At 38.9% G+C, this 14,911-nt stretch overlaps 1 protein-coding gene across 1 annotated transcript in view; it reads right to left on the bottom strand.

The window, feature by feature from the left end:
- NRG3 (neuregulin 3) overlaps nucleotides 1-14,911 on the bottom strand; it is a 431,515-nt gene that overhangs the window by 254,480 nt on the left and 162,124 nt on the right. Inside the window, exon 2 of the mRNA XM_050899232.1 lies at nucleotides 247-376. Coding sequence (XP_050755189.1) covers nucleotides 247-376 — 130 coding nt within the window. The remainder of the gene's footprint in view (nucleotides 1-246; nucleotides 377-14,911) is intronic.

The following is a 14,911-nucleotide window of genomic DNA, read 5'->3' as shown; positions in this document are numbered from 1 at the left end:
AGAAAACAGAATATTGAAGATTTCTTTTATCTGTAAAAGTAATCAAAATGTTGCTTTTTGTATTCCCAAATTTCTATTTATAAATATTACAGACTAGTTAAAAAACCATCAACTGTGAGGGATGCAATCAAATTGGAGGCAAATTCCATTGCTTTATAACATTCTAACTCTGAATATTTATTTTTTCTAATGCTGTCTCCCTTGGACAGAAGACTTTTTTTTGCAATTTCTTCGCAAATGACTTACCGGCAGTGTTTATGTGATCCTGTTAAGGTTTCAATCACAAAGCATTCCCCTTCATTGAGACAATACGCAAGATCCTTGTCTTTGCATGGCTTAAAGTGCTCAGATCGCTCAGTGGAATACGTTGTAGTATCTATGGAGAAAACAAAAAAAGGAAAGAAATGCTGTAAGGCTAAATATTGGGTGTTCTTAAAGCATATGTTAAATAAATTTAATCAAATTGGTCTCAGTAACATCAACTGATCAAAACAAACTAATTAATAGAAAGCAAAAGCACAGGGCAAGCAAACTTCAATGTGACTGCAATATTATTTGCAATCAAGCTTCTTAAAAAGATTCACAAAAGGAATCTTACATTTAGAAATATTAGCAGAAAAATGAACTAGATTGCAGCAAAGTTGAGTATAATTTCAACCACTTCCGACTTCCAAAGTATCCCTTCTAAAATGTAAACACACCTATTTTTTTAGTCTTTAACCAGAACAATATTTTCATATTAATGCTCTGAAAATACACTTTTTTCACGAAAAATGAGCAAAAGTAGTTAATATAGTAATGACCTAAAAAACCCCCAACCCATAAAACCCACAACAATGAAAGAAAAAACAAAGCCAAAAACCTAAGGACAATGCTAATTTGATTCACCAGTCACAAAAATTGGCCCAGAACTTAAACACAAGCAATGCACCATAGATTGTGCCATTTCAGGTACATCACCTGTAGGTTTCTATAGGTCCATCCGAACACCCCTGCAACACAGTTCAGAAAATTGATTACAGTTTGGACTCTTGGCTGTAACTTTGGAATATGTAGTTAGATAATGAGATTTGGAATAGGCTGACAGTACGTCAGGGTGAGCTATCATTCCCGTCTTCTAGTATATCTCTTTAACCTTTTCAATCCAGTTGGATTAATCAACAATAAAGTGAAATTTTCAGAGGAAGATGTCTGACTGACAGATATTTTAATTTTCTTCACTAAGACAAGGATTTTTCTAATGAAGTGTGATTTTCAAAGTAGACCATAATTTCCACAGAGCCATGGTTCAATCTTCATATACAATCTTAATTCTCAAAGTTTAAACTCCTACTTGCTTTGCAGGGACAAGGACCAGGACCTAATATACCAACATATTAAAATTGTAAGAGAACATTTCATTATATACCATACAGACTGTCACAAAATATTATGTCGCCTGCTGTCAAAGGAATGAAGCTGTGCTCAATGCACATGGAGCTTTGCAAACTCAAAATTAAATAAACACATTAACTTGCTTTTTGCTCATAACTTGATACAAAGTAAATATCTGCCAAGCTAATACCGAAGTTGAAAACCAAAACAATGAAATACAAGACACCTGTAAGTATGGTTCTGCAAGAAAATTCAGATAATGCAAAAAATCTTGCAAAGTAACTTTTTTCATTCTTAGTGTATTTTAAATAAAATAGTGCTACAAGTTTTCCTTACTATCCAGACTAAGTGAAAGAAGATTAATAAAATACATTTGAAAAGAACAAGAAAATCCACACCCTAATCTTTGTATACAACACTTTTGTCTCTGGGGAAAAAAAAAAAATTAAAAAATTGTAGTTCAAAGTTTTCAGTGGAGAGAAAAAAAATCCTAGGAATAAACTCCAGCAGTCTCCCTTCAAATGTTTTTGCAGATTCAGAATGAAAGGTCCTGTCATTTTCCCCAATAGCAGCACTTACAAAAAAGGTGCAGGCTATATTAAAACTACTATGTTTTTAATGCCTGCAAGCAAATCCTGAAGTGAAATGTATCAAATTGAATTTTGGAAACAATACAAGATGTTTGTAAATGCAAACAGTGACTAGCACATCACTGTTGGAATTTCAAGAATGACCAGGTTTTATGTAACAAAAGTATCTTCAGGTAGAAAAAAGGTAGCCCTGTTACCTTTTAAGGTCAATTTTACACAGGAGCATTTAAATGACCGTTTAAAATTTGCTTAGGAAAAAAATAAATATAAACAACAGTAATCAGATATATTTCTATCCCTTTTATATGAGCAAAACTGAAGATAATATTATTTGAAAGCATTTGTGATAATTACAAAAGGTAACTAAAACTGATGAGCAGCAACACAACTTGATATGGCTTTACAGAACACTTACATTTGTCAGCCTGCTCTGAAGAGACAATCTGTGCAAATACCTTTATGAGGGTAGTCGCATTACACAGACCAAAGTAATCCGAGATGTCCCCAAAGGACAAGAGCAAAACTAAGGAGACATGCAGTATCACAAAGCATGTCTTTGAGGTAGTGATGTACCGAATTCTAAGAGCAGTGTTTGAAGGGCAGGATACTCCTCTTCTACCATAATTAACTCAAAAATACCTTGTCAAGGTCAGCATTTTAAAGTTTTAGATTAAATATATTCTTCAGAGGTTTTGTTCTGTTTTATTTTAATCACTTCTCCGTTCAGTATTATTCAAGATTAAATCAAGTCCACAGCAGAAACTTTTGCCAATTCAGCAGTGTCAGAGCAGAGCTAAGACTGAGCACGTGACATTTTATACTGGCAAAAGTGTCACTGAAGATACAGCTACAGCATAGCTTAATTTGAGTACTAATGGAAATTACACAATTAATTGGACTTCTCTGCTGACATAAATTGTTACCAAACTATGGTCAGCCATCGCAGCAAGCCAGACTTCCAGAACTGGACATTTCTGACACTTCCAGAGGAGTTACGTAGTAACGTAGCTCTGCCCATGCAGAGGGATGTGGGGCTGGAGTCAAAACGCTCTCTTCAAAGCCCTGTCTGTTTTATTTATAAACAGGCATGAGTTGTGATACTTCATTTTCTCCACTTGGACATGATATCAAGCTTTTCTTACATTGTTTTGGGTTCTGTCTCTGGTCTTTCAAAGTAAGCACAACAGTTGTATGTAACAACGATGCTGACAGCTTCTTATTACAGCCTTGGAAAGCATTCCTTATGTTGAAAATTACACAATAATTTGTAACTTTTTTTTTTTTTTAAACTAATACAGTCTCATTAAAAGTCAGTTTTAAGTTATTGCCTTTTCTGCCTTGGAAATATTTGTGCAAGTCTAACCAGGCTGATGCACATGGAAACATCTGTCTACATACAGCTGATCTCTGGTCTGCAAAGATCAGATGTCTTAGCTACAAAGGTCATTCACTAACATTAAAAAGCTCAAAAGCTGTGTTACTGATTGATATCCTAGATATCCCTAGAGCTGTTTGGTATTTTTTGCTGGATATACTCACATACAGGATATGTGAGTTTTCTGAAAGGTTATAATCCTACTGTTATTTCATGTTGCACTCACGATGAAACAAACTCTGTTACAGCTTCATTGAATACTGAAAAAAATCTAAAAAACTTGTTCTGAACAGAACTACAGAAAGAACAAAACAATGGAAAACACTGTAGAGACTATATAGTTTTCTTGATTCTTTTTCTAATAAGTAATAAATCCTACTGTCTTATTTGCCATGCCACCCCCCCCCCTTTTTTTTTTTTTTTGGACTCCTAACCAAATACTGAACTTTTCCATAGTGGAATTGTTCTTCATAGCTTCAGAAGCCTGCTAAGTATCCACCATTCTATTGTGAAGTTTGATTTTCTTTTTTTTTTTTTTTTAAATAATTGATAAAATCTAGGCATTCACAAAATTACTAGCACAGCCCCTTAATTTATTTCTAGTCTTTGAACATGGGTAACAGACCCAAACATTTACAGGTAACAAAAGGGAACTTCTGTTAAGCATTCAGATGTCCTTGAATTCAGTATGTAAATGGCAATAATCCATAATCGCTTTGGATCTTCTTTTTTTCATTTTTTTTAATTGCCAAGCATACAGGTGTTTCATGCAAAACCAGCAGAGGCTATTGATTTCTGCTGGAATCTTTCCAACTAAATTGGAATAAAGAATTTCTAAGCACTTTTGCTCTATTTTTCTTGCCTCACTTTATCAGCAAAGCTTTATGCATGATTCCCATACTCCAAAAATGGATATGCCATTGCCAAGATTCAGATATCGCTGTTTCATCAAATGAACAAGAACTCAGTTCACATTTCAAAGGAAGGCTTCAAGATCTTTTATTTAGAAGCACGGAGTTGGTTAAAAAAAAAAAAGGAGTTCTTTGGGAATGTTGAAAAAAATTTCAGTAGGAAGTTTTCAGGTGTTATTTTATTTTGTTAAGGTCTAAAGATTGGTCTAAAGAAGTGTTAGTGACTTTGTATTCTTGGCTCATTAATCTATTTCATCATGTTTATACCAGCACAGGATGGCTCATTATAGCTAATTTATTGAGTGATCTTCAAGGCATAATATGGATACTATAAATACTATCTCCTCCTTCAAGGCTACCAGATTCATTGTTTGCATTACTATGCTCTGGTATTAATAAACCTGTAAATACGAGGGACAAATGCAGGAAGAGAGAGAATGCAAGATTTAAAATATCCTGGGAAACAGCAGCATTTGTGGCAGCTGTTTCTGCGCAGACTGCAGCAGCAGCAACCTTTCCCACCCATCACATCCGTCTCGCAGCATTCTGGCTTTAGAAACAGATTTTTCTTGGATACATCTAAAACACAAAAAGTTTTCCGTGCTAGTTTTAAATGATACTCACACTGCATGCACCTCATTGTCAAAATTTTATCCAGATAGACAGCCTTAGCTGCTAGAGAGTGAAAAAAATTACCTAGGAGAACAAGACATGAAAAGACCTTGTTTAACTTTTCTGGTCACTAGTGGACAGGCATCCAAATTTTGTAGCCACATAGTAACATTCACTTATTAACATAGGTATGGCAACTACTTAGTGCATTACCATGGAGGAATATGTAAGACACCATATTTGGTTTAATGCCAGAGCTTACACACTGAAACACTGTCTAAAAATACTGCACATTTTGACTACCATTGGGTATTACCAGCTTTATAGATTCAGTATCAACATGCAAATTAGCTTTTCCTTTATCTTGTTATCCATTTATAACTGATCATTTCTCTGAGAACCATTGACTTCCTGAGGCAACAAAAAAGTGAGATGCTTATTTTAAATCACTGATCCCATTTTTAAATGCATTACAAAAAAGTAAGCCAATTACAAACAACTAGACTTCCTCTGACAATGCAACTCCAGTTACCAAAAAAACCTTCTCAAAAAACGCCAACATTTTTTACAATATATTTTTATGTCACTACTGCATTCTATAAAGAAGGTAACATAAAAGGTCATTTAATAGCATATAGAGAGTTAAATTTTATGTTCAGTGAAGCCAATGGCAAAATATTTACAATGACTCAGTATAACCAGGGCTCCCTGCAGTTCTTATAGGATCACGTAGTGCTTCTCTCCCGGTATTTTAGAATTATGTGGTAGCCCTGCTAGAAAGGGTCTTGCAAAAAATGAAAATTACACACAGAATAGTTTATGTATTACTTTGTTTACTCACAATACCCTGAATCTTAAAAAACATAACCTAAAATTTTTATTCCTGTGCTTTTAGAAGTAAATGAAAGGTGGGTAGGGGGAAAAGGTACCAAGCCCTAGCAAGATATTCATTAAGGGAGAAGGAGTGGAAAACTTAAATATTACTTGCAAGTGTTAGTTATGATTTAGCCTTAGCTGAGGGTAACCCTTTCTTAAGTTGTCAATATTTGTAAAGTAAACATTCAAGACATACTCATTTTTAATGCAAAGCAGAGACCTTCCTTTGTCAGTGTTAACCGAACACTAGTTGGCATTAGCCACGGGAGACTGCTGGGATAATTGAATTTAAAAATTCTAGTAATAAATTATGAGCAAAAACCTAAAGATATCTAGAAATTAAAACTTTATTTTTTACTACAATAAGAGCATTCTTGTTCTAAACATACTTGAACTGTTTGCAGGCATTTATCTATGATTAAAACCAAAAACTCAATGAAAACATGAAAAATATATTACATTTACAGAGGCAGTTTTGTATTAACTAGCAACTGAGTTCTGAATGCTGATTATTCAAGCAGCTACCCGTTAGCCATTTTGTGCCAGACAAAATTTTATTTAATCCAATAACACTTTAAAGGCTTTGATTGCATGGTGATATAAAGCAAAATTGTGCTATAGATATGGGAATACTTGGAGCTTTTCTATTATCCTTCAGATTCAAATGAACAAATCAGTATAATTTAGCAACAAGCTGATAAAGCGGCAGATGCATCAAAGCATTGTCATTTACACTAGTTGGCTTCCCAGCCAGATTGTGGAGGTAGCTGAAATTGTTATTAGTGAGAGACGGTCCAAATGTTTTTCCTTTGTATTTAATTCAGAGGATTGTATAAGAAAGCTCATCTGATATTAACTCAACAAGCACATTCCCGTGAAACATTTCTCTGTGGGTACAACCACATCCTTGAACAGACTGCTTTTCTCCCCATATCACCAGAACACAGCATCACATCCACAACTGCACAGAAACAACAGCTCATGCTCCAGAAACGTACATGAAATTGGAAAGATTACTGTCTCTCTTTAAAAATCAGCACACACTCCCTGTCAGTGACTCGAAAATTAATTCTTAAAGTGTGACCTTGTTCCAGAAATAAATGTTGTTCATATTTTCCAAATGCTTTATGAGGTTGAAGTCACAATACACAAGTACTAATCCATATCTTGAAAAACATATTAAAGGATTTTCAAGCTACTAATGCATTATAGCAAAATATCATGTGCTATTAGAGAACTGCCTGCTTGCTGCAAAACTCTTACATATTAAAGTACATCTTTGCTTTCACGACTTAAAAAACCAAACCAAGCAACCACTACTTCTAAAAACAATGTACAAAAAAAAGCCCACCTAATGGTATCTTGCAACTGAAACTTAAAAGCAGAAAAGCAAATAAAGCTAGCATCACTTCAGGATGTATTATCTGATCACTTCTGTCAGAACTTAAATACTGAACCCTGAATGCCAATGAAATTCACCTATATATGTGCAGAATTGCACATCGGAGGCTGCATTCTCCTGTACAGCTCAAACTGAAATCAGTGAAAGCTGAACAAATGGGAGATGACTCAGGAGAGAGCCCCATAAGACACAAAAGGCCAGGGGTTTTCAGAAGTTCAGCGTCTAGGAGCCAAAGAAACAGGAGTGACTAAAACTCTAAAAGGTTTTAACATTCAATGTGAAGAGTTATTTTGAAAATTGAGTCATGACAGTTCTGATGGGCACTCTCGGTGCAGAGTGCTTTTGCCAATCAGACATGTATTCAGGTGCCCCTTGGTAGAACTTCTCATTAATTGATCTAAAAGAAATTCATAGAGGAATTCAGTGAAAAAGCGGCATACTCAAGATTGTGCCAAAAGCGGATCCACCACTCCCACCAGGGCTTCTCTCTCCTTTGACCCCTAGCAGTCCCTCCTGTCTCAGTATACTGAGATCACCAGAGTCACCAAAAGCCCTTGAGACTGGATGGCACCTTTGCACCAAAACGGGACACCCTTTTGGGGATGTGGAAATAGCTCTAGGAAAGAGTCTCCAGTAGATGGAGAAACTGAAATACAGTTAAATTAACTGGCTTTGCAGCCCTAAAGTAAAATAGTAAATTAAAAAAAAAACCTCCAGGGGTACAATCAAAACTTAGGGGGGGTGGGGGGACACCAACTCAGAACAATTCTGCATAGGTTAAAAGATGCTAGAAGAAAGCAAGCATAACACACTACATCTGTGATGTCTGCAACCACCAGCACTCTGCAATGGGGGGGGAATCAAACAAAACCTAGTGTATCAAATCTAGGGTAGAGTGCATCAGGAAGTCTGTGATGAAACATTTTTGGGTCAGTTTGGCTACTGAAGAAAATGTTAGTTTGGAGCAATGATTAATCATTATTTATCAAGAACAGTAACAAAAATAAAGTTGCCTTAAACAAATCAAAATAATTTTCCTTTATTTTTCATGCTCAGCTTCAAGTGATCTCAGGAAGATTCAAATCTCATTGCCTAGGGAGGATTGTTACTTTAACTGGATTTGGTTTGAGTTCCTTGTAAATAAGTGAAGAGTTTCAGAACTTTTCACTTTCAAATCTGATATGTTGGGAAATATAAAGAAAAGGAAATATAAGAGGAAATATAAAGAAGGAAATAAGAAAATACAAGAAAAGTGCAATGACCTAAATAACTCAATACTGCTACAGAAGGAGTATAAAAGTGGTGTTACAATCTTCTCTCTCCTGCTCATGAAGCACAGTGTGGGAGTGGGAGTTTAGGTGCAAGAATCAGGAGAGAGAAAGACAATGACAGAAACCTTGGATCTTGATGTCTATGCTGGTATGTGGTAGTTCCTCCTGCACCCACCTGTGCTACAACTCAGAGGTAAAAGCGCTGGAATGAATTGTAGCCTAATCCCAGCAGATCCCACGTGTAGCTCTGTCTTGTTTCACATCGCCTGATTCCCATCACAAGTCACATCAACAATCCAGTTTATTTATCCTTTATATGCAAGTGTCATCATAACCCAGCAATAAACCTTCAGCTGTTCATTCTACAAAGTCCAGTCACCAATCCAGATGTATTGGGTTTGCACGGCAAGGTTTTGGTAGCGGGGGGGGGCTACAGGGGTGGCTTCTGTAAGAAGCTGCTAGAAGCTTCCCCTATGTCCAATGGAGCCAATGCCAGCCAGCTCCAAGACGGACCCACTGCTGGCCAAGGCCAAGCCCATCAGCGACGCTGGTAGCGCCTCTGGGATAACATACTTAAGAAGGGGAAAAAATTATGCAGCAGTAACTCCAGCCGGAGAGAGGAGCGAGAATATGTGAGAGCAACAACTCTGCAGACACCAAGGCCAATGAAGAAGGAGGGGGAGGAGGGGCTCCAGGCACCAGAGCAGAGATTCCCCTGCAGCCCGTGGTGAAGACCATGGTGAGGCAGGCTGTCCCCCTGCAGCCCATGGAGATGAACAGTAGAGCAGATATCCACCTGCAGCCCGCGGAGGACCCCACGCCAGAGCATGTGGATGTGCCTGAAGGAGGCTGTGACCTTGTGGGAAGCCCGTGCTGGAGCAGGCTCCTCGCAGGACCTGTGGACTCGTGGAGAGAGGAGCCCATGCTGGAGCAGGTTTGCTGGTAGGACTTGTGGCCCCACGGGGGACCCAGGCTGGAGCAGTCTCTTCCTGAAGGACTGCACCCTGTGGAAGGGACCCATGCTGGAGCAGTTTGTGAAGAACTGCAGCCTGTGCGAAGGACTCACATTGGAGAAGCTCATGGAGGACTGTCTCCCGTGGGAGGGACCCCATGCTGGAGCAGGAGAAGAGTGTGAGGAGTCCTCCCTCTGAGGAGGAAGGAGCAGCAGAAACAATGTGTGATGAACTGACTGCAACCCCCATTCCCCATCACCCTGCGCTGCTGGCAGGGAAGGAGGTAGAGAATATCGGGAGTAAAGTTAAGCCTGGGAAGAATGGAAGGGTAGGGGGAAGGTGTTTTTAAGATTTGGTTTTATTTCTCATTATCTTACTCTGATTTGACTGGCAATAAATTAAATTAAATTTTATTTTTTCCCCAAGTCGAGTCTGTTTTGCCTGTGATGGTAATTGCTGAGTGATCTCTCCCTGTCCTTCTCTCGACCCATGAGCCTTTTGTTTCATTTTGTCTCCCCTGTCCAGCTTAGGAGGGGAGTGATAGAGCGGCTTTGGTGGGCACCTGGCATCCAGCCAGGGTCAACCCACCACACCAGATTAGTTAGACTCCATAGACTCTTCACTTTTATGTGAAAACTACATAATAGACAACTATGAAAAGTATTTGTGCAATGGACAGATACTGGTAAACAAGAACAATTACCTTGTAGTTTACATTTATTTCCACATAAAATGAAAGCTTAATTAAATCACCTACTCTCTTCTTTTGGAAGAAGCGATTAAGATTTTCTCTTTTATCAGCATATCGAACAACCCTTTTCCTCCACACATGGTGAGGGCAGAGGGGAGAATAAAAGTTTCTGTGGGCCTCAGGAGGGAGGTGGGCGCCCTGTTCTGGTGCCCGTTTCCCAGCCTGCTTCACCCTTCCATCACTCGGGGAAAGTTGAGATGCATGCATGAAAGTCTATGACAGCTCAAATTCCTAGCTGAAAGATCCAAAACACTGATTGTCTCAGCTCCTGGACCTTAACTGACCTGACCTTTATCATCCCCTGCATCCTGCCACCCAGCATTTGCTCTGGTGCTGCTATCACCAAATCAAATTATGCCCCCACAGCTGAGAAACTAACTCTAACGTAACTGCCACTTGAGAGTTTTATAGAAGAAAAAAGTAAAAAAAAGGTAAAAATTAATGACTTCTGATTTTTCTGCAAACCAAGCTGTTGCCCACATTTTTCCACAAAATGATAAATAATTTCAATTGGAAGATATCTCATCAGACCTCCTGCTCAAAGTACGGTTAACTTTGATTTTAAGATCAGCATGCTGTAGTAAGTCCAGCTGATTTTTTTAAATCTCCAAGGATAGAGATTCTACAACCCCTTATAGCCACCTGTTGCACTGCATAGTCACTCTCATCCACAATTTTTTTTGCCTCCTTGTATCAGACTCTGAGAATAGATAAGGCAATACTCTGGAGCTGATTTAAAAAAAAAAAAAAAAAAAAAAACAAACCAAACTGAAAGCTACACAACTGAAATAGTTTCATTGATGCATGAAACAGTTCCTTAAGAGTTTCTTAGTAGAAATTAAAAGTTCAATATATGCCAAATAAAGGATGGGAACTGCTTTATCACTTTATTTTTTCTGACTCTAATACCCTTAAAGAGCTTTCCAAAATGGTGAGAAAATGAGATATAACATTTAAGATTGCAGATATGCCTAAACCACTTCTCAGAAGAGCAAAGGAGATTTTAGTGCTTAGTATAAAAGGATACCATACTGTTACCAGCAATGGGCATAGTGTGAATTCTGCTTTCAAAAATCTGTTAAACTAATATTGATGAATGCTTGAGCAGACATTCACTCATGTTAATGACTCTTCTTTTGACTGCTCAGGCCTCTCCAGTACTTTTTGTCCTTACATAGTAATCATATCACAGATAGCAGCTAGGTAGACTGCACTGTTGTGAAGTAATGGAAAATTACAATTAGTTAGCATTCAATAGCGATAGAGCAAACATTATCAACACTGAAGCAATCTTCCATTCCTAAGAATAACTGTCTTGTAAGAAAATTCTTCTGGGAACAAGTATTTTGTGGTTTACAGCTCATTAGGACCATCTGCAAATCCCTTAAAGTGTGGTAAGAATTTAATTACTTACCTTTGTATTTTAAAGATTTAATAAATTATTCCTTCTAAATATTCACAAAATACAAAGGTTAAAATAGAAAATAAAAGTGCTATGCAAAATATAAGGAATAGACATCATGTTATAATACAAAGATATGCGTTGCCATGACGCTATTAGTAATCTTCATTGCAAAGCCCAATTTTATGTAGAGATTATTTTTAAACATTTGGAAAGTTACAAAAATTATCGAGACACTGCTGAGAAATGACTGATTTTACTAAGAAATCAGAAGTGGTACAACTGTAAATCTGCTCAGACTGTTAACTACAACAAGCAGTTCAGAACAAACATATTTGTCTTTCTCTTATTAACGTAAGAATATGACTCATCCTTTTTCACAAACAACTTACAAAGCTTTCAGCTCTGAAGACCTGGGCATTCCTGAAAGGACTGGCTATTTTTTCCAAAAGCTTGTGTTTTGTGTAAGTAAGCAGCACAACACATACACAAGAGTGTAAAAAGGTAAATATTGCCTTATAGTAGATGTAGGGGGCTTTAGGTTCCCCAGCTATTGCTAAAGGAAAGAAACACTAAAATTGATAATGAAGGCCTCGTCCTTAATGGTAACTGGCAAGTGTCCTCACTGAGCACCAACACTTTTTCAATCACAGATCTGTAATAATCTGTATTTGCACATCTTTATATAAACTATAGTATAGGAAAGTTCTCCTGGAAACAAAGCATTCTGTGATTTTATAGACTTTTATAGTAAGCAGAAGCACAGGGAGAACACAGGCCCGTGGCTAAACAGGGCAGGGGAAACTGGTCACTAACAATGCTGACAAGGCCGAGGTTCTCCATACCTTCTTTGCCTCAGTCTTTACCGGTGCAGCTGGACCCCGGGTCACAGGATCAAGTAGCTGCGACAACGCGTGTGTCCACCCACCGGTCGTGGAGGAAGGGCTGGCCTGGGGCCTGTTGCAAGGCCTCAACCCCTAAACCTACGGGCCTGGAGGGAATCCTCCCCAGGGTGTTAAGAGAAGTGGCTGACATTGTTGCAAGACCACTGTCTATAATCTTTGGAAAGTCCTGGTGATCAGGGGATGTGCCTGACAACTGGAAGAGAGTAAAAGTCATACTTCTCTACAAGAAGGGCCCAAAAAAGGGCCCAGGAAAATACAGGCCCATTAGTCCTACTTCAGTCCCTGGGAAACTAATGGAGCCAGGCCTCCTAGGAACTATTACAAACCGAAACATGAAGCAGGTGATTGGGAAAAGCCAGCATGCATTTACCAAGGGCAAATCATGCCTGATAACCTGATCCCCTTCCACAAAGTAACATGTTCAGTCAAGAAGGGGAGAGCAGTAGGTATTGTTTACCTGGACTTCATCAGAGCATTGGACGCTGTTTCCCACAGCCTCCTCCTGGACAAACGGGCCAGACACAGACCGGACGGGTGGTCCGTGAGGCGGGCAGGAAGCTGGCTGACAGGCTATGCTCCAGGGCTGGTGATCAGTGGCTCTTACTCAGGCTGGCAGCCTCTCACAAGTGGGGTCCCCCAGGCATCAATACTAGGCCCCATGCTGCTCAACATAAATGACCTGGGCAGTGGGACTGAAAGCACAACAACACTAAACTGGGTGGCGAGGTGGACACATCAGAAGGGAGAGCCATCTTACAGAGAGATCTGGAGAGCCTGGAAGAGTGGGCGAGCAAGAACTGTATGAAGTTTAACAAAGACAAGAGCAGAGTCCTGCACCTGGGACGACATAACCCGAGAGCCCAGTACAGGCCAGGATGTGTGTGGCTGGGGAGCAGCCTTGCTGAAAGGCACCTGGGGGTCCTGGTGGACAACGAGCCGAAGATAAGTCAGTGGCGCGCTGCTGCAGCAACAAAGGCAAATCAGATCCTGGGCTGCATCCGCAGGGGCATTACTAGCAGAGATAGACACATGATCATCCCACTCTACTCAGTGCTTGCTAGGCTGCACCTGGAGTACTGTGTCCAGTTCTGGTCCCTACAATTCAAAAAAGACGTGGACAGACTGGAGAGGCTCCAAAGGCAGGCCATGAAAATGATCAAAGGGCTGGAGAACCTGCCCTATAGAGAAAGACTGAAGGAGTCGGGTCTTTTCTCCCTGGAGAAGAGAAGGCTCAGGGGGAACTCGTCACAGTTTTCCAGTACTTAAAGGGCAGCTACAAAGAGGACGGAGGCTCTCTCTTCACAAGGAGCCACATGGAGAAGACAAGGGGCAACAGGTAAATGGGGCAGTGGGAGAGTTCATCTTGGTAAAAAAAAAAAAGGAAATTTTTAGTTTAAAAAAAAAAAAAAAAATCAATCACTGGAACTACCTCCCCAGAGATGTGGTTGGAGTCCCCATCACTGGAGGTTTTCGAGACATGACTGGACAGGCTGCTAGATAATCTCCTCTAGGCTCCCTTTTCCATGAAAGGTTAGACCAGATGATCTTTCCTTTCAGCCTTAGCTGTTCTGTGCTTTTATGGTTTATAGTTCTTCTGGATCATTTACAATTTCCTTAAAGTTGTACAGGAATTATCCAGTACTATGTTTTCAACATTTAATAAATCACTTTTTACAGTCACTGACAAAGTACTGTAGACTAAAAAAATAGATACCTAATGGAATAAAAGGATTATACTAGTTATATAGCGAAACACTTTACATTGCAATGTAAAAATATTAATTATCAAGAAGCTATGAGTAGTTTGTTTGACTGGCAGTGTGATGCTCTTTCTCCAAGGAACTGAAATAGGTCAAATAATGCATTGAATAAAAATGAAGGAAATAAGAAATGCAATTTTAACCCTAAGCTTATGCATATTTCCAAGGTGTGCAATCTAAAATTTATTCACTATTGCATTTATCATTTTGACATCCTTGTGGTGCGGACATGCAAAGTCAGGCTATGCAACATTAACATTACTCTCAGCATTTCCTTTCATAAAGAAACTCATATATCCTACATTATATTTTATTTTTTTAATATCATTTCCTCACCTTGATTCTTTTAATTCAGTCTTCCAGAACAGAAAGGGGATAGGCATGCGAAGGTAAAGTGTCTTTACAACAGTTCCTTTGTTGCTGTTCCTGTGTATGGCTTACCTCACAAGATTTCTCTTGTTCTCTTTCTCAGGTAAGCAGAACACTTTTCCATCTGTATCTAACATGGCACTGTGAGAAGGGCACGTGCTGCAAATCCCCTTGATCTTATGACCAGCACACAACAACAAACTGCTCAACTCTATAGGCTAACATTTTCTAATGCAAGTAATTAGGTAAATTACATATAGCTTTATAATTTAAATCCACAGTGCTTCAACATAGCAAAGTGTCAGTGAACTGCAGTAAGGAAGAGCCAGATAATGAGGTTCTCATGTGGGCTACTACAGC

Source organism: Gymnogyps californianus, chromosome 6 (genome assembly GCF_018139145.2).
Source record: "Gymnogyps californianus isolate 813 chromosome 6, ASM1813914v2, whole genome shotgun sequence".
Classification (NCBI taxonomy): domain Eukaryota; kingdom Metazoa; phylum Chordata; class Aves; order Accipitriformes; family Cathartidae; genus Gymnogyps; species Gymnogyps californianus.
Note: the sequence above shows the minus strand (reverse complement) of the source record. Positions and strands in the feature narration are given on the sequence as shown.